We start from the raw sequence: 22,798 nt of genomic DNA on the forward strand, positions 1-22,798 counted from the left end.
TGAGGGGGCTGGAGCAGGAGGTGGTGAGGGGCCCACAGGGCCTGAGGGGGGGTGCTGGGTGGCCGAGGTCTCCAAGGGGCACTGGCTGCTCAGCTGGTTGTTGGCTAGGTTCATGGCACTCTGCATCTCTGCCAGCATCCGCTGCTTCTCTCGTTTGGGGATGCGCCCGAAACGTACAGCTGCGACAGATTAGAGAGCAGGGTCAGGGGGTTCTCACACACACTCCAATGCGTCTCTTCCTTCCTCCCGAAAGGGCAAGACCCTGAAGGTCTGGGGTTCCACATTAAAATGAAAGCCAACAAGGTCACACCTTCAAGGGGATTTTCCCAGTAAGTATTCTGTTAGGAGGTGACCAGAGGAACCAATGGGAGAGGAGTTTACCCAAGAAGATAACACAGTGAATTCATGGAGCTAATTTGTGTGTGTGTGTGTGTGTGTGTGTGTGTGTGTGTGTGTGTGTGTGTGTTGGTATTAGGGCTTGGACTCAGGACCTGGACACTGTCCCTTAGCTTTTTTCCCTCAAGGTTGGCACTCTACCACTTGAGCCACAGCTTCACTTCTGGCTTTTTGCTGCTTAACTGGAGATAGGAGTCACATAGACTTTCCTGCCAAGACTGGCTTAGACTGGTGATTAGGTGATCCTCAGATTATCCAGATCCTGAATAGCCAGCTTACAGGTTTGAGCTACTGCTCCCCACTCCCCCGGTCTGGAACTATTTTTTTAAGGGAGGAATTAAGTCAGAAACTTTGGGAGGAAGGGAAGGGGAGGATGTGGAGCTGTTGCCTCACCGTCTCGAGACATGCCCACGGAGAGACACTTCTTGAAGCGACATTGCTGGCAGCGGTTGCGGTTGATGCGGACAATGGAACAATTCTCATTTTTCAGACACCTTTTGTACTGGATGTTCTGCTGGATGCTCCGACGGAAAAAGCCCTGGAGGGCCCGGGCAACTAGTAAGTGTCTTCATGTAGGCTGGGCCTAGGTATAACCAGGGGAAGGGGTTCCCTTCCCCTGCCCTCACCCTCAACCCCACCTCACCTTGCAGCCCTCACAGGCATGCACACCATAGTGGAAGCCCGAAGCCACGTCCCCACACACTTTGCACAGTAGCACCATTCCATTCAATTCTGTAGAAAGACACAGGCAACAGATAAGCAGAAGGCCAAGTGGTCTGAGATACAGAGGCTTTCTTGGCTGGAGATTCTAGAAAGGAAAAGCTATGGAGAAGCTTGTGTCTAGGGACACTCAGATACTAGCCTGAACTGAACAGGCCGATAGAACCTGAGGAGAAAACTCTGAGACTAGGACAAGTCCTAAGAATAACTTACATGGAAATCTACTCCCCACTGAGCCCCCTGGCCTGCTTCCGTCCCCCAGTCAGGTGAACATTCACTCACTGGTGATACTGCTGGTGTTCTTGCTGGGGGACACTCGGTTGCTCTCTTCCATGGCCACTTGCAGACTCCCTGGGGGACTCCCATTGAAGAAGGAGGAGGAGGAGGAAGAGGAGGAAGAAGACGAAGAAGGAGAGCCATCATCACTGAGGCTGGGTGGAATGCTCCCGAAGGAGCGAGCTGGGTCCTGGGTGAGGGAGCCAGTGGGTGATGGTGGGAAGTAGGTGGGACAGCCTTGCGCTAGGGACTGGAAGCTGCCATTGGAGTTGTCACTGTAGAGGGACTCTGGGCTGGTGCGGCTCGGAGAAGAGCCACTGGAGCCAATGTAGGTGATGACGCCACCTGGCAGTAAAACACAAAGAAGCAGGAATCAGCTGCCATGGCAGTCCAAGGACTCCATTATGCTTATCCCTAGAACACTATTCCTCTTCAAAGTTAACTCTTTGGGAATCTATATCTGTGTAGTTAATCATCAACTCACCAGTACATAGGAGATATGACATAACCAGTCTAGTCACAAGAAGAAACTCCCCAACACCAACCCATGCTAGACAGAGTACAGCCAACTGACACCCACAACCCATTCTTCGTACCCACAATTTCAGCTCCATTTTGTGTGTGAAGCATGACGGCTCTGAGCATCTCATGCATGTGACACCCCCCCCCCCAAGCTGTGACACTTCCTTGGGGAATATCCACCTCAACTTGTTGGAGGTGGCAGAAGTGGTTAGATGGGCAGCTAATTCATTTGTACTGTCTTAAAAACAAAAAGCCAGATGCCAAAGCAAATGCTATAAAACCACGTATTCGTAAGTAGCACTGTGGCTCAGTGTGGAAGAGTGGTGGTAGTCTTGAGCTAAAGAGCTTAGAGACAGCGCCCAAGCCCAGAGTTCAAGTACCACCAAAAAAAAAAAAACAAAACAACCCTACAGATTCAGGAGGGGTGGCTAGCTAACATCCAAGAGAACAGAAGTCTTACAAAAGTATGACGGTCACACGTTTTCCCCAAGCTGGGGACCATTTGTTAATGGTACTACAGTGGGGCAGCCTGGCTCCTCTGGCCTGTAAGACATGAGTCACTGTGACTATCTCTGAATCCAGGAAAGCCTTAGCGGGTGTGAGTTGGAGGAGGTAAAAAAGAAATACAAATGTCCACAGCCTCAGGCTCCAGAATTCCCCCTTCTAGATTTAAATCTGATAATTTTAGCTCTCTGACCACTCAGAGACTTTGGCCCTTTGCTTACATTGTTAACCAGGTGGCTCAGTTCTCATGGTATCTGTAGGAAAAAAGGGTGACCTGGCAAGCCACACCTTGGCTAAGAACCTTAGCTTGGTGTGTCGTGGGTGGGGTGGGAGAAGGGAGGATCCCAGGACACGTGTGAGCTGACACATGCCATGCCACCATGTCTACCGAGGCACATGTCCTGCTCACCCACTGACACACACTAAACTGGGCAGGGCAGTCTTAAAATAGCTCAAGGTTGTTCAGGGTGAACCCAGCTCCCTATAAAATAGTTTCACAACACATGCACTCCTACGGTTTCAGGACTGAAGTGGAGGATGAGATATTTACTTGGTGGCAAATGAACTTGACCTAGTTTACCCACCTCCAAGAGGGGACTGAGACCATCACCCAAAGACACTTTTGACTGTGAAGGGAGGGGCTCACTCAAGACAGCCTAATTACCACCCAATCTATTTCTACCAAATTCGCCTTTTGACCCAGAGGAAAGCAATGCCCCTTTTCTGGGCTTGCTTTCCTTTCTGTGAGAGAGAAAGAAAACGATGAAAAGCAGTCTTTCAGCTATGATTTTGGAATGTAGCTGTCTGGGAGAGGTAAGAAGACAGAGCTTGCAGTAGAAGAGAGATGCAGGGGGACTTTGATGGAGCTGGGTCGAAATGCAGTCCAGTGAAGTAAAAATGGAATAAAAGAGAAAACAGTGATGAGGTGTGAGGTCTCTTTGGGAACATAAAAGTTGAGCCGGGAGGAGGGTGGACGGTCAGGGGTGGCTTCACCTTTACTCTGCCTCAATGGTGGTGGGGGAAGGGGATGGGCAGGCAAACAGGAAAAGGAGGCAGGCAGGCGGGGGCGGTGAGTCAGCCCAGCTTCACCCAGATCTTGGCAGGGCGGGGCGGGGGAGCCCGGGCCTCAGCCGGCCTCACGTCCCTGCTCCACGTGTACCCCTCGCACGTGGCTCCCCAACGAGGAACCCCGGAACTCAAGGTCCCGCCCACTCCGAGCTTCCCGAAGCAGCAGCCCCGCCCTGGCCCCGCCCCTCCCTGGCGTCCAGGTCCTGGGGCTGGGACCTGAACACCAAGCTGAGGCCGGGGCAACCTAAGGGAGGGGAAAAGGGAACACGCGTTGCCAGGGTAACCAGGGGGCGGAGCTCATTATGTAACGGGGCCGGGAGGCGACAACCAATGGGGTGGCGGCCACGGCTTCGGCTGAATGAAAACAAATGCAGCACGTGGGCCCGGCTCTCAGGCCATGTGAGCCTTACCAGAGCTAGGTGCCCTGCCTGGGGCCAAGCACCCACGGTCGGGACTCCCTGAGTGCGGGTCCCCACTGTCACTGAGGATTCCCCCCCCCCCCCCGTGAGATGCGACCCATTCCCTCCGCCCTTCCTGCCCCCACTGCTTCTCTGATTTTTCTGGTGCCTGCAGGAACTAGAGAAAGGGGAAACCAAGAGGAAAGAGATTCTCCTTCCGAGGTCAGGCATGCCCCGGCTTCAGGAGATGGACAGATAAGGGACCTTTCAGGGTACTGGTCCCAAACCTTCAGTCTCGCTAAACTCTTCACCCTACGGCTAGTATCCGCTGTCCATTTCCTACAGCCGGGAATTCCTTTTCGAAGGCGCGCAGTCCCCAGCAGGGGCAACCCCTTCTGGAAACTCTACCCCATGGCCGGCCACGGAGGGCGGAGGGAATCCCCGTGCCTTACGAACTTCCTCTCACTACAAGCCATAGAAGTAGGGAGACAGTGACAGAACAGGCGTGGTAATTAAAAAAAAAAAAAAAAAAAAGAGTCTCGTACCTGTGTTGTTGTTGGAGTCCAGGGTCGTCATGTCTTCACCGGCTGACAGCGGTCATTCAAACAGGACCTTGACACAAGCGGGAGGTCGCGAATGCCGCTCTCGCCCACCGGGCACTGGCTGAGGGCGGCAAGGGGACCCCGCGGCTCACGATCAGGAGTCCAGGCACCCCAGGCACCCCGCAGCGAGGTCTTGGGGCGGGCGGACTGCAGCTCTGCAGAAGGGTAGGACGCTGAGGCCACGGAGATCTGCTTTGCATGGGAAGAGCAGGGAGTTTTGTGTGTGTGTGTGTGTGTGTGTGTGTGTGTGTGTGTGTGTGTGTGTGTGTAGGGAGGGACTCAGCCTGCAGTAGTTCTGGCTAGCAGGTATCAGGGAGGGTCAGATCTCTGCAGTGCACCGGGTGGCACTGCCTGAAGGCTCCGCAGCACTGCAGGATAGCGAATCTGGAGCTCCCGGTGTAAAAGTCCCAGAGAGAGAGAGTTGCAATCAGGAAGTAAGTAGGTGATGGGAAAAACGGGGCACCCAGGCGCAAAGAGGAGACGTGTGCCCTGCTACGTACCCTCAGCAGCAATATTTCACTCTGCCTAGCTCAGCCGCCTTTTGCCCGAGCCTTTCCCTGGGACAGACGGCTCTGCGCAGGCGCCAACAGCCCAGGGTTCCCGGGCCGCACGCGGCACTGGAGCAGGTACCATGTGATCCCAGGGAGCGCCTCGTGCCCCAGTGACACACTTTTCCAGCACCCGGCACGTTGAGGCGCCGCGCGCCTGCGCACAGCCAGGGCTGCTGGGATTTGTAGTCCACTGATAAAGTGGGCGGACTGCATATCTTTTCCCTATTGCCTCGCAAAAGTTCTGGTTACCAGTTGGGAGGAGCTTCTGAAAGTGGAGTTGGGTGGGGTACGCTGGAAAGCCTGTATGGCAAGGGCATGTGAATTCCTGGGGAGGGACTGGCGAGCTTTGCTGCTCCCTGGGAGATCAAAGCTTGTAACAGGCTCTTTCTGCAAACCTTGCAAACGTGAGAGTTTCACGTGATTGCAGGACTGACCTCACCCCAAGAGGGGGGGAGGGCGGCGGAGAGAGAGAAGGAGAGAAAGGAGATTGCTGGAGTCAAGAGATCAAGCTGCCTCTGGTAGAGGGACAAGGCCTGAAATGGGTAGACAATGTGATCCTTCCCCCCCCCACCCCTACTCCTCTTAGGGAGAACATCCCAAGGGAAAGGAGTGTCACAAAGTTGGGGATGTCCCTAACTCCCGGTTTGCTTGTATGACACCACACTACCCATTCAAGGTGACTTTGAGATGAGTCACTTCCCTTAGGGGAATAAAAAGGACAACAGAGGGGAGCCTCCAGTGGTGAAAGTGCTTTGAAGTCCTAAAGAAATGGGGCAGAGGTGAGGCAGGGGTATGGGGGCGAGTGGTGCTTCCCAGACTCTACAGAAGAAAACAGAATGATCATGTGAATCCTTCCTCCTCCTCCTCCTTCTTTTTGTTTTTCTCTTCTCCTTCTTTTCCTCTTCCTCCTCCTCCTCCTCCTTCTGTAGTGTTGCCACTGGGGCTTGAATCTGGAAAATGCTTGGCATTTTCCACTGGCACCCTACCACATGAGCCACAGCTCCACTTCCTGCTTTTTGCTGGTTAATTGGAGATAAGAATCCTTTGGACTTTCCTGCCTACCCTAGCTAGCTTCAAAACCTTGATCCTGAGATCAAGTTGCTTGTAATCTTGAGTAGCTAGGATTACCAGTGCCTGGTGCCCTCCTGCCCACCCCATTTCATTGAAAGAAAGGAAGAAAGAAAGGAAGAAAGAAAGAAAGAAGAAAGAAAGAAAGAAAGAAAGAAAGAAAGAAAGAAAAAATAAACTTAGACTGGCCCCAAATCAGACATCCATTATTTGCATCATCTCTCTGAGGATCACCTTATTCTCAGAGAGATGATAGCTAGAGGAGCAAGTAGAACATTGAGCGCAGACTTAGAAACATCTAGAATCAATCTTCAGGGCAGCAATTGCCCCAGGGGTGAAAAAGAGGTTCCTAGGTTTCAAAGCAGAGGTCTGGCCTCCAAGAAGTCTTGGGTTGCATGAAAAGTAGGAGTTTCCTCCATCATTTGAGTTTAGGCCACCTTCAGCTTCTGCCAAGTCCTCCTCATCTTCACTGCTTCTAGGATGGGTTTTCACGGAGGAATTCCTTCTTCACTTGTTCACAGGCAGCTGCAGGGCAGCCTTGACGTATGGCGAGAGGTGCAGAGGAAAGGTTAGGGGTCAGGCACAGTGGCAGTTATCTATAGTTCCACCTAAGTGAGAGGCTGATATAGGAAAATCACTTGAGCCTAAGAGTTCAAGACTAGCGTGGACACTGTAATGAAGGGCAGATTCAAAAAGGTAAGGAGCAAGCCGAGAGTTTGGCCTAGTAGTAAGAGTGCTTGCCTAGGGGCCGGGAGTTTGGCCTAGTGGTTAAAGTGCTTGCCTAGCATGCATGAAGACCCGGGTTCGATTCCTTGGTACCACATACATAGAAAAAAGCTGGAAGTGGTGCTGAGGCTCAAGTGGTAGAGCTCTAGCCTTGAGAAAGTCCAAGGACAGTGCTCAGGCCCTGAGCTCAAGCCCAGGACTGGCAAAAAAAAAAAAAAAAAGAGTGCTTGCCTAGTATGCACAAAGATATGGGTTTGATTCTTTGATTCCTTGGTGCCACATACATAGAAAAAGCCAGAAGTGGTGCTATGGCTCAACTGGTAGAGCTCTAGCCTTGAGAAAGCCCAAGGACAGTGAGTTCAAGCCCAAGCCTCAATACATTTTAAAAATAAAGGTAAGGAGCACCAAGGAAAAGAGGAGGCCAGGCAGGGAGGCCAGTGATGTTGATTGTGCATCTGTCTTGACCATAGACCCTCTGAAGCTCTAAATAAAATGGGCTTTCAAAAACAGACTAGATTTTTGCTTTGTTTCTCTGTCCCCAATAAAAGTGGGAAGGAGAAGGAAATGGGATTTTTTTTTTTTTCCTGGCCTGGCCACACTTGGCCCTTGGGCCCAGAGCTGGGAAGCTGTTGGTTGAACATGGGAGGAACTGGGAGTGGTTAGGACAAACAACGAAAGAGGCTTTTCAGGAAAACTTGGTTCTGAGCACAGCTCCACCCTTTTTCCCTCCTCCCACTGTGGTGTAGAAAGAGAACTAGATGATGAGCTTCTCTGCCTGGCTTATTCTCTGTGACCTTCCTGACTCGGTCAGACCAAACCAGTCAGGCTGCTTAAAATCAGGGCCATGACATGATTTTTACTGCCCACCAGCCTGGCATTGCCACTGACACAACACACTCCTTCTAGTTGTTCTGAGTTCTCCTAAAGCTCCCTATTACATTTGTTGCTGTGGTAGTTCTGCCTATTCCTGGCTGCTTGCTGATTGTTTGTTCCTATATGGGATAGGCCAGGGGTCAAGACTCCCTCTTTGAATTTGCAGCCAACAAGGGGGAGGGAGCAGAGGCAGCAAGAGCTGAAATCCAGTGGGCCTAACTCTATTCTTGGCAAGAGGCTGTGTTGTTTTGCAGTCTGTGTGGTATAAAGGCAAAGACTAGAAGACATGAGGCCAAGGAGGGCGTTTTTCTCTGCTCCCTCTCCCTGTTCTTTTTCTCCCTAAGAGATAACTTTTTTGGTTTTATTTTTTTTTTTTTTAAGACAGGGGTCTCCCTATGTAGGTAACCCAGGAAGGCTTCCAACTAGTAATCCACCCCCCTAAACTTCCTGAGTACTAGGATTACAGATATGTGTTGCCACACCCAGATCAAAAAAAATTTTTTGTGTGTTTGCTTTCTGCAATGGGTGAGAGGGATTCAGCATGAAAGACAAGGCTCCTGAGGCTCCAGCAGACCGCTGCTGAGAAGCACAGATATTAGGGGAACCAGAACCACAAAAAGGAGAAGGAGGAAGGTCTGGTAGATTGGTTGCCCAGCATGCAGGAAACCCTGGGTTCTATTCCTTGGTACCACATACACAGACAAAAACCAGAAGTGGCACCATGGTTTAAATGCTAGAGTGCTAGCCTTGAGCACAAAGCAAAGAGGTTCAGAGACAACACCAAGGCCCTGAGTTCAAACCCTGCAACCAAAAAAAAAGTGTCAGATACCAATTCCCAACAACAACAAAAAAGACAAAGACAAAGGATGTCATCACTGAGCTTCAGAGGTTCATACTAGAATCCTGACTACTCAGGAGGCTGAGATCTGAGGATCATGATTCAAAGCCAAGAAGGCAGGAAAGACCATGAGATCTTTATTTCCAATTAACCATAAAGAAGTCAGAAATGGAGCTGTGGCTTGAATGGTAGCACTAGACCCTGAGTTCAAGTCCTAGAATTGGCACCAAAAAAAAAGAAAGAAAGAAGAAAATATATACTTCAACACAACCTCTCTTTCCCTTCCGCTAGTCAGATAGTACACACACACACACACACACACACACACACACACACACCACAAGCCCATCATGCCCCCATAGCCAAGGTTAGCCCAGCTTGGTCCAGACTCAATAAACAGTGCTTAGCAAGACACTGTGGATTCACATTGTTCACACTTCCACTCAGATTCCTTGAAGTCTGGGATTCTGAGACTAACTTTTTCATTTAAGGGCTGCATTGGATCGTTTGTGAGTGTGTGCGTGTGTGTGTGTGTGTGTGTGTGTGTGTGTATGTGTTTCCAAATATCTCTTTAATCCTTTGGTATTCTTTGGACTGGGAAGAACAGAGGAAAAACAGACCAAGGGCTTGGCTATGCATTCCAGTCACTCTGTGTGTGTGTGTGTGTGTGTGTGTGTGTGTGTGTGTGTACATGTGATTAATATGATTGTGAGTGTGAGATAGCACCTTTGCATGTGTCTGAATGCTGTGAGTATATGTGAGTGGGTATATGTTTGATCCAAGATCTATTTTCCTAGCCAGAAGGTTGTTTTGGGAAACAGGGTAACACCCTGTGCAAATCCTAGGTGGCCTAAATCTTAGACAGACTGCTTAACTGACAGACTAACTGAGGGTGGGTCCTGCTAAAAACAGGTCAGGCTTCAGTGGGTGCTTTCCCATCTGCCCAGTCCCCTCCTTTCTCATCAAGGAACATTGCCCAGGGTAAAAACCTGTCTGTCCAGATGATGCAAACCTGGGACAGAAGCCCCAAGGATGCCCTGGAATCGAATCTGAGAACCAACTCATATACCAGGCAAAGACTCATCCCTGCCTTCCTGGATCTGTTTCCTAATCTCTAGAAGGCCAGCTAACATTCCCTACCCCACCCAAAGCCTAGACATCTGGGAAGGGCTTCAAGATAGTAGAGGTTCAAGATCTGAGCTAACTTGCTCATTTGAGGAGATATGGGGGGGGGGGTGGAAAAAAGAGAAGGTAAGGTGTGAGCCAGGACTGGGTTCCATGGATGTGTATTGCCTTAGATTCTATTTTTAGCTCACTGTTGCTCTTTCCAACAGAAGGAAATAATAAATATGTATTAAGTACCAACTGTATGCCAGGCACTGTGCTAAGTAACTTACATTTTTCTCACTTAATTTTCACAACAAGGCTAGGTTGTAGGTCACCTTCTAATTTTAGAATGGGAAAACTGAGACCTAGAGATGTTTATTAATTTACTTAGGGTGCCAGAGGGACCAGGTGATTTGTCTGGGTGACTTGTGAGAGGGGCTGGGTGCATTTGCACAAGACTAAGATTGAAAAGATGCCACATAAAGTCAGGTGCTCCATAATGGAGCTCCAAGATGGAGAAAAAAAGAAAAGGAAAAAAAGATGCCAGCAGGGTGTGTAACCTAGTGGTAGAGTGCTTGCCTAGCATGCACAAAGACCCGGGTTTGATTCTTCGGTACCACATATATAGAAAAAGCTAGAAGTGGTGCTGTGGCTCAAGTGATAGAGCTCTAACCTTGAGGAAAGCCCAAGCACAGTGCTCAAGCCCTGAGTTCAAGCACCAGGACTGGCCAAAAACAAACAAACAAACAAACAAACAAAAACTCAAAGAATAACAGAGCTGATGGAGATTTTTGAAAGTGCTAAACCTTTTCAGAATGCCTGGAAGCTCACACCTAGAATCCTAGCTATTCAGGAGGCTGAGATCTGAGGATCAAGGTTTGAAGCCAGCTTGGTCAGGCAAGACAGTTCTTGAAGATCTCACCCCCTTTTTTTTTTCAGTCATGGGACTTGAACTTTAGGGTGTGGGCATTGTCCCTGAGTTCTTCAGCTGAAGGCTAGCAGTCTACCACTTGAGCCATAGCACCACTTTCCATTTTCTGCTGGTTAACTGGAGATAAGAGTCTCATAGACTTTTAGTGTCAGGGCTGGCTTTGAACTGTGATCCTCAGATCTCAGCCTCCTGAGTAGCTAGAATTACAGGCATGAGCCACTAGCGCCCAGCACCTTGAGACTCTTATCTTCCATTAAATAGAAAAAAAAATGCTGGAAGTGGAGCTGTGGCTCAAATTGTAGAACCCTAGCCTTTAACAAAAGAACTTAGGAACAGTACCCAGATTCTGAGTTCAAGCTCCAGCACTAGCACCAAAATAAATAAATAAATAAAACCACTACCCTGGGGGTCGGGAGTTTGGCCTAGTGGTAGAGTGCTTGCCTAGCATGCACGATGACCCAGGTTCAATTCCTCAGTACCACATACATAGAAAAAAGCCAGAAGTCGTGCTAAGGCTCAAGCGGTAAAGCCCTAGCCTTGAGAAAGTCCAAGGACAGTGCTCAGGCCATGAGCTCAAGCCCAGGACTGGCAAAAAAACAAAAACAAAAACAAAAAAAAAAAAACACTACCCTGGGTCAAGGCTTTTTGGCAGCTGCTTTGATAAACCCCAAAGGAGAGTCTCCTGTTTAGCATCCAGGATCCCACCCACATCACAACATCTTGGAGAGTACCATGGAATGTAGGTGACCCTCTTTTTGGCATGGAATTCCTTTTCCTAATTAGGGGCACGGTAGTATCTGGCACATGCAAGGCTGAAGTGTCCTGTCTGTTTCTTTGTTGTACAGCTGCTGCAGTCATCTTCCAGGTCCCTGCACCTGCCCACAAGCTATCCTTGTGCCTGTATCCACTGAGATGCAGAGAAATGTGGAGGTTCCTGTGCACTTGCTTCCATCTCCCCACCCCCAGCTGCATCTCAAACCCTCTCCTTATCCAGCATCTTTCATTCCTTGGGCCACAGCAGGTCTCAGTAACAGCTGCCTGGAAAGGCCAGAGGCTCATGACAGTCCTCGTGAGCAGGATGGCCCTTGGAGGAGCAGAGGCCCAGACAGGCATTAGGGGCCATGTGTAGTTTCTAGGAGGTTTACATAAACACTGGCTGGAATGAGGGGGGGAAAGGAGGTACAGTGGGTTTCTCAGGGAAAAAAAAGAAAAAAGAAAGAAAAGAAACCCCAGCCTCAACAGCTCAGCCTGCCTAGAAACAAGAAACAAGGCTCACATTTCCTGGTTCCCTCCTCCCACCCCTCTATTCTGATCTGCAGCTGTTAGCTGGGCTAAGACTGCAGTATCTTTGGGGAGGAAGGGAGGGAGAAGGAGAGTGAGAGAGGATGCAACTACACAAATTTGGTATCTTTCCCCCCCTCTTCTAAATTGGGGGGAGGAGGGGAAAAGAGGGAAGAAGCAATTTGCCAACTAGATTTTCAATGCCGCAGGAAGGAGCTTTGGCTCATTAGAATGCAGTTTGCACCCTGGAAAAAAAAAAAATCTGTGCTGGTTGCAAAAATGCAGACGTGTGTAGAGGCCCAGCAGAGACAAAAAAAAAAAAAAAAAAAAAAAGAGCTAGCTCTGCAATGCAGGATCTGCGAAGTTTTTGGTGTGCAGAGGAAATGTGGGTCGTGCTCATTTCATTTGCTTGTTCCTGCTAACCTACTGTCCGCCTGACTCCAGCAGTCTCACATCTCAACAAGAGGGACTGCTGCTCAGAAACAGGGTCACGGGGGAGGGGGGCACGTAGAGGACTGGAAGTGAGGGTCTGAGGTCAGAGGGCCAAGTGGGTGAAAGAAGGGGACTCTTCGGGGACAGAGCTGAGCTTGTCTTCTACACCCTTATTTGTCCTCTGGACTGGTAAGAAAGAGTTAGTGTGACAGCCCTTCCACATCCTCAGACCTCTTAGCCGTGACTCCTCCACAACCAACAGGCAGGGAGTCTTTCCCCTTCCTATCCCTTAAGCTCTCAGGTCACAACTCAGGAAGGACCTTTGCTTCCTGTCCCTGAGTTCACTCTTCTCTCATCCTTGCAGTGGCAACTAGCTGCATGCTTGCTTGGTATTCTCCTTCCTAGAAAGAGGGGACAGGGAAGCCTGACTGGGGGAACCCCAGACTGCAGGAAAAGCAAAGGCTGGGTTCTGGGCTAATGTGAGCACATTAGCTCTGGTGTGTGTGTGTGTTGAGGGGGACTCTGTACCCTCAGACTGGGGAGGCCCTTTGTTCTGCTGGGGTGAGGACTCTGAGCTGTGTCATCACGCAGAGGCTTCCTGGGTGGAGAATGTCTCTGGTGACGGTTCCTCTGGTGATTCAGGAAAGACAAAAGGGACAGAAGCACCGGGGCCTGGGAGGCTGGCGCAGCCCAGCGCCCTTCCCCTTCCATCCCCTGCTAGCCTCCTGAAACTCGGAGGCTGGAGGACAGTTTGTGCCGGCTGGAGGCTCACGCGGGCTGCCCAGGTCACATGGCCCGGGCATGTGCAGCCTGCTCCATTTCTACCACAACAAGTCACTCATAAACAGCCGGGCTGCGGCGGCGGTGGCGGTGGAGACATGTGCGAGCGAGGGGGTGGGGCACGTGGCCCGGCCCGAGCCAAGGGAAGGCGCGCGCTGGCGCTGCGCTCCGCGCCCTCCACCCCTCCCCGCACCGGCGCAGCCTCCCTTTCTACAGGAAATTCCTAGTGCTCCGTTGGCTTCTGCAAAACATGTTTTGGGGGAAGTAGCTTTCTGTGGAGGGATGGAGTCACTGGACGGTACCAGCTCTCCCGTGTCCCTCCTAAAACGTTGGAAGTAAACCAGGTCCTCACTGAGTTGAGGACCTGCAGTTCTCAAAGACATTGGTTCTCGGGACTAACAACCCTGTGAGCATCCCTTGGGAATCTGGAAGAAATGCACATTTGCAACCCCAGGTGCTGGAATTCAGGCCTGTAAACTTAGCTACTTAGGAGGCTGAGATCTGAAGACTGGGGTTCAGACCAGCCCAGTCCATGAACTCCGGTGAACCACCAGGAGCTGGTAGTGAAGCTGTGATTCAAGTAGTAGAAGTTAAGAGACAGTGTCCAGGTCCAGAGTTCAAGTGCCAATTACCCGACCAGGCTGAATCAGAAACTCTGGGAATCTGAGTTTTAGCATGAGCTCTATTTGATTCTGATGTATCATGAAGTCTGGGAACCTCTGGTTTTGATCATAGTCTCCTGTAGGAGAATGAATGTAGTGCAGGGTGTAGAAATACATCTAGCTTTTTTCTTTGTGGGTTTCATCTCCAGGTATAACCAAAGACCACGAACCAGATTTAGTTTGACTCAGTGTAAAAAAAAAAAAAAAAAAAAAAACATTTATTGAGGGGCCAGGAGTTTGGCCTAGTGGGACAGTGCTTGTCTAGAATGCACAAAGACCTGGGTTCCATTCCTCACTACCACATAAATAGAAAAAGCCAAAAGTGGTGCTGTGGCTCAGGTGGTGGTAGAGCTCTACCCTTGAGAAAGCCCAAGGACAGTGCTCAGGCCCTAAGCTCAAGCCCCGGTCTGGCAAAAAAAAAAAGGGGGGGGGGAGAGGTAAGTGACACAAAAATTGAATCGATTTGCTGAGATCTCAAAGTAGAAGAGATGGGAGAAAAATGAGAGATTGAGACAAGTAGACCCTTCCAGTCCTATCTACTTTTCTTCCTGCCCTGAGTCTCCTAGTAAAACAACTGATGGTTCTTTAAATTGTTTTGAGGTAGAAATTAGTCCCTTGTCTACTTTTGCTGGCTATGGGGACCCTAAGCTATTATAATCATTTGCTCTTGTGAGTTGAGTTGTGTAACTCAATTCCCCATGTGAAAATAAAAAGACTGAAGACCACGCATACACATATACACAAACACACGCTCCTTTTGCTGGGGGTGGGGAGAGGGAGAGAGGGATAGCCAAGAAAAGGAATGAGGTCTCAGAGGATTGGAAGTTCCCTGAACAAAATGAGTTCAACAGATAAGGCAGGAAAAGTTTTTCAATAGAAGGGTGGGGACAGCACTGTCCACTCCTGTTTCCTGAGACCCAGAAACTATGGCCAAAGGAAGTAGAGGGTGTCTGAGATCACAAAGGCTCCTGAAAATGAAACCTGAGCCTACAAAGTGACTGGAGACTAAGAGGATAGATACCAGATCCAAAGAGTTTCCTTACATAGGCAAACAGAGCAAAGGAAAAGAAGGGGAAAGCCAGGGATGGGAGCCAGATCTAGCCTTTCTGCTGTGGCTTTCCTTCCGTCACAGCCAACTTGAAGGTGCAGAGCTTCTGTTGTTTTTTTTAACTAACCAGTAGACTTCTGGTTTTTCCCAGCTTTACCTTTGCAGCAATATATTTTTGTGTGTTTCTGATGCTTTTGATAGAGTGCTTTCTTTTGTTTCTCTGCAAGCCTTCTTCTGGGCTTGAAGGACTGTGGGCTCAAGGAGCAGACAGCCCTGTAGGCTCAGCTGCAGTGACCTACATTGGCTCTCCCCTAGGCCCTGGGTGTGGGGGCTGAGATTTCAAGATAGGAACTTGGGAATCTGGCACAGGTCTATAAATGATGATGTCAGACAGAGAGCAAAAGTGGCAGTGAGGGACTGTGAGGCAAGGGGTGCCACAGGGTTGAATTCTCACTTTGTCATCTGAGGGCCTCTGTGGACAATATGACAAGATTTCTTACTGCCCTCACCCCCTTCCAACTGCCAGAAAACATTTTTAAGCAATGACCCCTTGGATAAGAGCCAGGGGTTTCTGACAGGCTTGCTGTCTATTCATAAGATCTGAGAGTGGTTTCTGCCTGCTTCTTATTCTTGCTGAGCCCACCCCAGTCTGCTGCAGTGGGCTGGAAAGACTCCTTTGATCTTGATGTGGATAAGTGAGTTCAGATTTCAGCTGACTTATTTCAGGGAAATGGAGGCTAAGTTGAGGTCAGATATGCAGAAATCTGCTTACTCCTGGGCTTAACTATATAGGGACCAGCATATTACTTTAGACCTAGGAACTTGAGGGATGAATTACTATAAATAACTCCTGACCTTGGGACCCTGGTAACTGAATCCCTCCTTCAGCTTGCAGGCCTCTGGAACAGGAAAGGTAGGCTCTCAGATAGGTGCCACCCACCATAAGCCACAAGGCTCAGGATGATTAAGGCCTCCAGACTGGATGTTTTGCCCTTGCTAGGAAATCCTATTGTGGTGGGGAGGTGGTGGTCACAGAGAATGACATGATCCTTTTGCTTAACAGAAAGAAAGAAAGTGGGTAGGCTGGGTGGCTCTCCTGTCCAAAGGGCTTCCCTTCTGCTATGCCCCACCCCAAAACCCAGGAAGGCCACAGGTTGGCACCTAGCCAGGAGACTGCATTCCTCAGCACTCTGACCAGCTAGGGGAGAGTTCCCATTGGGAGGGTGGGGGAGGGGAAGGAAACTAACAAGGGAGGAAATGACCACACCACACCACAGGGGTGAGGGTAATAGATGAGGAGTTAAGTTTCCTGGCTTGTGCATCTCTTTTCCAGAAGAGGGTTGGGGCTGCATGATTTTGTATCATCATGCAAAGGGTCAGCACCTTCAGAACAGATAGCCCATGGGCCATTCCCCCACGTCCTAAATTGTCCTCTACAAGGTCCTAGGCTTGCTTTTTTTTTTTTTTTCTTAACTCCTTACTGCGGGACTGTGGTTGAGCTCGAGAGCCTCCCAGTGGCTAAAAGCTGGAACTGTAGCTGGGCTGTGGGAGGAGCCCTATCAGTCTCTCATCTCTGCCTCTCATCTCTGTCCCTCCCACTTCCTCCCCTAAGCCCTGGACTCTGGAAATAGCACCTAACGATGGGAGTGCTGACAGATGCTGAGTTATAGGGGAGCAAGTGTCCCTGCCTGAGTCAGCCAAGAGTTCTCAATCTTCTAGCTTGATTATTTTTGAGCTGTTTCCTTTAAAGATAGGTGCCCTGGCCAGGCGTCGTGGTACACACCTGTCTCAGCACTTGGGAGGCAAAGACAAAAGGATTCCAAGGTTGAGGCCAGTTTGGCCTTCACAGAGAAACTCAAACAACACAAGATACCTGATTCCTCCCATTCTTCTCCCCTCCCCTGCCCAGCCCCCGGTCCTCGGACTTGAGCTCAGGGCTTGGTCACTGTCCTTGAGCTTCTTTTGCTCAAGGCTAGCACTTTACCACTTGAGCCACAGGACCACTTCTGGCCTTTTCTGTTTATGTGGTACTGAGGAATGAAACCCAGAACTTCATGCATGCTAGGCAAACACTTGACCACCAAGCCACATTTCCAGCCTCCTTCCATTCTTTCTACTCTTATACCATAACATGTCCATGAACCATGTGCTTCTTGGCTAAAGTCCCTCTCTTTGGGCCCAAGGTTTTTGGTTCTTGGGTCATCTACTATTCAGGATTCCAGTGACCTTGGAAGGACAAATAGCCCACTACAATTCTGGTGGGGCTTTGTTTGTGTTTCTGGTTATGGGGCTTGGACTCAAGCCTGGGTGAGTGATGCTCCTGATTTTTGTTGTTATTGTTCATCATGGGGCTGGAACTCTGGGCCTGGGCACTGTTTCCGGTTTCTTTAGCTCAAGGTTAGCACTCTAATACACTAAGCCACAGCACCACTTCCAGTTTTTCTGGTGGTTAACTGGAAATGAGTCTCATGGACTATGGACTTTCCTGCCTGGGCTGGCTTTGAATGGCAGTCCTCACCTCTCAGCCTCCTGAGTAGCTAGGATTACAGTACAAGTGTGAGCCACCAGTGCCTGGCCTTTCATTATATATATATATATATTATATATAGAGAGAGACAGTCCTGAGGCTTGAACTCAGGGCTTGAGCACTGTCATTGGGCTTTCTCCATAAGTATTTTTTTTTTTTTTTGGTCTTGGGGTTTGAACTCTGGGCATGGGTGCTGTCCCTGAGCTCTTCAGCTCAAGGTTAGTGCTCTATCACTTTGAGCCACAGTGCCACTTGGGCTTTCTCAAGGCTACAATTTTACTCCCACAGCACCACTTCTGGCCAAACTCTGGGGCCCCATTTTTTTTTTTTCTTTGCCAGTCCTAGGACATTTTAACTCAAGGCCTGGGTATTGTCCCTGAGCTTTTTTGCTTATGTCTAATGCTACACAACTTGAGCCACAGCTCCATTTTCTGCCTTTTTTAGTGCTTAATTGAAGAGTGGGCAATGAATCTCAATAACATAACACCTCAAAAAAAGATGCAACTGTATTATAAAGGGGCATGCATATGTGCAAGTTCACCTTGATATGAATATCGGACACTGTTAAGTACTGTCCCACTGAGACTACCTGAATAGTGAGGATTACAGGCATGAACCACCAGTGCCCTGCGTAGTCTTAAGCTTTCAATCATCCTGCCTTGACCTCTGAGTAACTAGAATTACAACCTTGCACCACCGTCTTTTAATTGTGCAATCCTGAAAGTTATTAACCAAAGAACTGTGTGGGTATGAAATTATTATTTGTAGCAAAAGCCAGCTGGTAGGGGCTGGGAATTTAGCCTAGTGGTAGAGTACTTGCAACCTAGCATGCACAGAGACAGACCCAGGTTCGATTCCTCAGTACTACATAGAAAAAGCTGGAAATGGTGCTGTAGTTCTAAGGATTCAAGGACAGCGTTCAGACCCTGAGTTCAATCCCCAGGACTGACAAAAAAAAAAAAAAAAAAAAGCTTCCTAGTTCTCTTCATATACTTGGGTCTCTCAACAACCCCCCCCCCCCCACCACACACCCAAGCTGCTGCCCCACAACTGCCCTGGAGGGGGCACTATTGTTCAGACCTGAGCTGGTGCCAGCGAAGAGGGAGCCTCAGGAAGGAAACACAACAATTGATCACGTGCTGGGGCGGACGCTCGCGCAGGGGCTGTTGGGAAAGGGAAGGGAGGTCCACGTGGGCCCGGAGGGGCGGGCCCAAAGTTTTGGCGCGCCTTGCAACTGGAGGAAAATGCCCAATTTGGAGTTGTGATGTTTTGGGGAAAGGGGTGGGGGAGAGAGGGCATCCGGGGAGGTGGGCCCTGCGTTGCGAAGGCCCGGGTGGAAGGGCCGCCGCGCGTCCGGCTCGCGGAGACCTGCTGGACGGCTGTGTGGAGGGATTCTGCCAGAAAGGCTGGCAGAAAGGCTGCCGGAGGCTCCATGCGGGTTCCCCACCCCCTCCTCCGGGAACGGAAAGGTGGCCTTCCCCGGCCACGTGGGCCGCGGCTTCCGAGGAAGCTGCCTAGAAGTCCGCTCTTCGTTTTTAAAAAAACTAGCTCTGCCCCCACTGTTGGCAGGAAAACACAATCCCAGCATCTTGAAGCTGCAGACCTGGAAAGACTTTCTCTTTTTGGTCCAGGGAAAACAAGGCCCACGCAGATAGCTTCAGGTTATTTCCATGCCAGTCCTAGGGGTGTCCTTCAAAGACTAAGTGTAGAAACGGAATCATTCTGTAAAAGCCTGAATGGGAGTGAAAGAGTGGACACTTTTTTCCCCCTATTTTTTCCCCATACCATAGGCCAGAGGGCAAAAGAGTGACCCTACTAAGGATTGTTTTAGGGACTGGATTTTCTTTGGTTCCCTCTTAGCTCCATTCCATAGCTCGATTTTTTTCTCTTGAGACCTTCCTCCCTTCTATGTATTATGGTTCAGGGATCACAGCAACTTAAAACCTAAAGAAGCAAGAATTCCTTCCTTTCTTAGAAGACCCATTCTTTTTTTTTTTTTTTTTTTTTTTTGCCAGTCCTGGGCTTGAGCTCAGGGCCTGAGCACTGTCCTTGGACTTTCTCAAGGCTAGAGCTCTATCACTTGAGCCTCAGCGCCACTTCTGGCTTTTTTCTATGTATGTGGTACCGAGGAATCGAACCCGGGTCTTCATGCATGCTAGGCAAGCACTTTAACCACTAGGCCAAACTCCCGGCCCAGAAGACCCTTTCTTTTAGGCTTGTTTTCCAGTGGTCTGTTCAGGTCATCCTATGAATTAAGATTAGACTTCAAACACAAAAATCCAGCAGTGAAATACTACATTTTGGATCTCAGAGCTGTAAGGTTGGGGGGAGGGGCTGTGAATGGATGTCCAGACACTGCAGTTTGGTATACATGCCTTTAAATCGGGCAGGAGCATTGTCCTTGGGCTTTCTCAAGGCCCTAACACTTGAGCACTTGAGCCACAGTGCCACTTCTGGCTTTTTCTATATATGTGGTACAGAGAAATAGAACCCAGGTCTTTGTGTGTGTGCTAGGCAAGCACTCTACCACTAGGCCAAACTCCTGGCTTGCTTGCAAAAGAGCTCAAAGACAGTACCCAGGCTCTGAGTTCAAGTGCCACAACTGATAACGATAGCAGGCAAAACCTAGAACAATCACTGTCCTGCAAGAATAGAGTAAGCAATGATTCTTAAAGAATCAGAATCACATAAAGGACTTGTCAAAACCAACTTTCTGGCTGGGCACCTGATCACTCATGCTGTAATTTTAGCTACTTAGGAAGCTGAGATCTGAGGATGGGGGTTCAAAGCTAACCCAGTAGGAAAGTCTGGAACTCTTTTGTTGTTATTGGTCCTGGGACTTGAACTCTGGGCCTGGGCACTGTCCTGAGCTCTTCAGCTCAAGGCTACCACCCTACCCCTTGAACAACAGCACCACTTCTGGTTTTTTGGTGGTTAATTGAATAACAGTCTCATGGACTTTTGTACCCAAGCTGGATTTGAACCTCAATTCTCAGATCTCAGCCTCCTGAGTTGCAAGGATTACAAGATATGAGCCACTGGGGCCCAGCCATAAAACTCTTACCTCCAATTAGTCAACAAAAAGCCAGAAATGGAGCTGTGACTCAAGTGGTAGAGCACTAGCTTTGAGCAGAAAAGAGGAAAAAAAGAACACAGCACCCAAGCCTTAAGTTAAAGCCCTAGGACCAGCACAAAAATAAATGAAAAAGGGCCGGGAAGGTAGCCTAGTTGATAGAGTGCTCACCTAGCATGCATGAAGCCCTGGGCTTGATTCCTTGGTACCACAATACACAGAAAAAGAGCCAAAAGTGGTGCTGTGGCTCAAGTGGCAGAGCATCAGCCTTGAGCAAAAGTGTCCAAGGACAGTGCCTAGGCCCTGAGTTCTAGCCCCAGGACTGAGGAAAAAACATTTTTTAAAAAATACTACTCCATCACTTTGTGCAGATCAAATCCTATCAGTAATAAATGTAACTCATCTAATCTTCACAATAATGGAATAAGGTATGATACTATTGCAAGCATTTTCCAGATAAGGAAACTGAAGCACAGAAGTTCAATCATAGGGGCCCGGAGTGTAGCCTAGCAGTAGAGTGCCTGCCTAGCATGCCTGATGCCCTGGGTTGGATTCCACAGTACCATATACACAGAAAAAAAACAGAGTGGTATTGTGGCTCAAGTGGTAGAGCGTTAGCTTTAAGAAAGCTCAAGAACAGTCCATGCTCAGGCCCTGAGTTCAAGAACCAGGACTGGCCAAAAAAAAGAGGTGGGTGCCAGGGGCACACGCCTATAATCTTAGCTACTCAGGAGACTGAGATCTGAGGATCCCAGTTTAAGGCCAGCCCGGGCATGAAAATCCTTGACTCTATTTCCAGTTAACCACCAGAAAACTGAAAGTGGTGCTGTGGCTCAGTAGTAGAGTGGTAGTCTTGAGCCAAAGAGCTCAGGGATAGCGCCCAGGTGGAAAGTTCATGCCCTACAACCTGCTCTCTGCCAAAAAAAGGAGCCAAGGATAGGTATCTTCTTTATTTAATTTTATGTTTTGCCAGTCTGGGGGCTTGAACTCAGGACCTGGGCACTGTCCTTGGGCTTTCTCAAGCCTAGTGCTCTACTACTTGAGCCATAGCACCACTTCCTGCTTTTCTGGTTTTTGTTTTTGTTTTTTTTCCCCTGAGTAATCGAGCACAGGGCTTTGTGCATACAGGGCAAGCACTCTACCACTAAGTCCCAGCCCTCGTACCTTCTCTTTCTCTAAACAGCTCATTTACTCTATGGATGAATATTTTGTGCCAGGTATGGGTCTAGATGTTAAAAAACATAGCAGTGGGGGCCAGGAGTTTGGCCTAATTGTAGAGTGCTTGCCTAGCATGCACGAAGACCGGTGTTTGATTCCTCAGTACCACATACATAGAAAAAGCCGGGAGTGGATTCCTCCATACCACATACATAGAAAAAGCCAAAGTGGTGCTGTTGCTCAAGTGGTAGAGTTCTAGCTTTGAGAAAGCCCAAGGACAGTGCTCAAACCCCAGGACTGGCAAAAAACCAACCAAACGAACAAAATATAGCAGTGGCCCAGGCCCAGAGTTCAAGCCGTGACCCCCCCCCAAAAAAAACACATAGCAGTAAACAATATAGGAAGCTCATTTTTTTAGTAGGACAAAACAATTCAGAACAAATTACAAATTAGCTGCTAAGTACATAGGGGAAAAAGAAAACGTAGTGGGTGCCTGTAATCCTAGCTACTCAGAAGGCTGAGATCAGAGGATCAAGATTCAAAACCATCCTAGGCACTAAAGAACATGGGACTCTTATCTCCAATTCATCACTAGAAAACACTAAGTGAAGCTGTGGCTCCAAGGGTAGGGTGGTAGCCTTGAGTTGAAGAGCTCAGGGACAGTACCCAGGCCCAGTTCAAGCCCCATGACCCACAAGAAAGGAAGAAAGGAAGAAAGGAAGAAAGAAAGAAAGGAAGAAAGAAAGAAAGAAAGAAAGAAAAAGTAACCAAGCAGAATAAGGGAAAAGAATATCTGGAGTAGGTTTAGAGTTTATAAGTGACCAGAGAAATTATCACCAAAAAGATAGTAAGAGCTGAAGGAAATGAGGAAGTCATGTGGATATCAGAAGAAGACAGATCCACACAGGGAGATCAGACAATGCAAGGACTTGGGCAGACATGTGCTGGGTGTGTGAGGACAGCAAGGCGGTGAACATGGCAAGAGAGGAGTAAATTAAGAAGTCAGATCAATATTGGGACCAGATCCAACAAGCTTTACAATGATCTTGCTTTTAGTTCAAATGAGATGGGAAGCTAGGAGAAGGTTTTAATTCAAGAAAGAACACGATCCCACATCTTCTCTGGAGCAGTATAGCTTCTCAGAGCAGAAACAGACTTGTGGGAAGGTACAGGTTAGAATTAAGAAACCAATTATAAAGTTACAGCCATTAAAAATACACATGAAAGCTGGGCGTGGTGGCTCATGTCTGTAATCCT

At 49.0% G+C, this 22,798-nt stretch overlaps 1 protein-coding gene across 4 annotated transcripts in view; it reads right to left on the bottom strand.

Moving 5' to 3' along the window:
* Nr1d1 (nuclear receptor subfamily 1 group D member 1) overlaps positions 1-5,061 on the bottom strand; it is a 9,082-nt gene extending 4,021 nt beyond the window's left edge. Inside the window, exons 1-6 of one of the 4 annotated variants that reach the window (XM_090350803.1) lie at positions 4,987-5,037; positions 4,430-4,641; positions 1,399-1,737; positions 1,040-1,128; positions 790-934; positions 1-179 (exon numbers count right to left, since the gene is read on the bottom strand). The exon at positions 1-179 is cut by the window's left edge and continues 465 nt beyond it. In XM_090350803.1, the coding sequence (XP_090206929.1) occupies positions 1-179; positions 790-934; positions 1,040-1,128; positions 1,399-1,737; positions 4,430-4,460 (783 nt within the window). In that variant the 5' untranslated portion in view covers positions 4,461-4,641; positions 4,987-5,037. Of the gene's footprint in view, positions 180-789; positions 935-1,039; positions 1,129-1,398; positions 1,738-3,411; positions 3,539-4,429 lie in introns of those variants that run through there. The other 3 variants (XM_090350802.1, XM_090350805.1, XM_090350804.1) reach the window with 3 other exon arrangements.
* Positions 5,062-22,798: the final 17,737 nt, after the last annotated feature.

The sequence above is a fragment of the Megascapheus bottae genome, chromosome 17 (genome assembly GCF_031878675.1).
Source record: "Megascapheus bottae isolate mThoBot1 chromosome 17, mThoBot2.hap1, whole genome shotgun sequence".
NCBI lineage: Eukaryota > Metazoa > Chordata > Mammalia > Rodentia > Geomyidae > Megascapheus > Megascapheus bottae.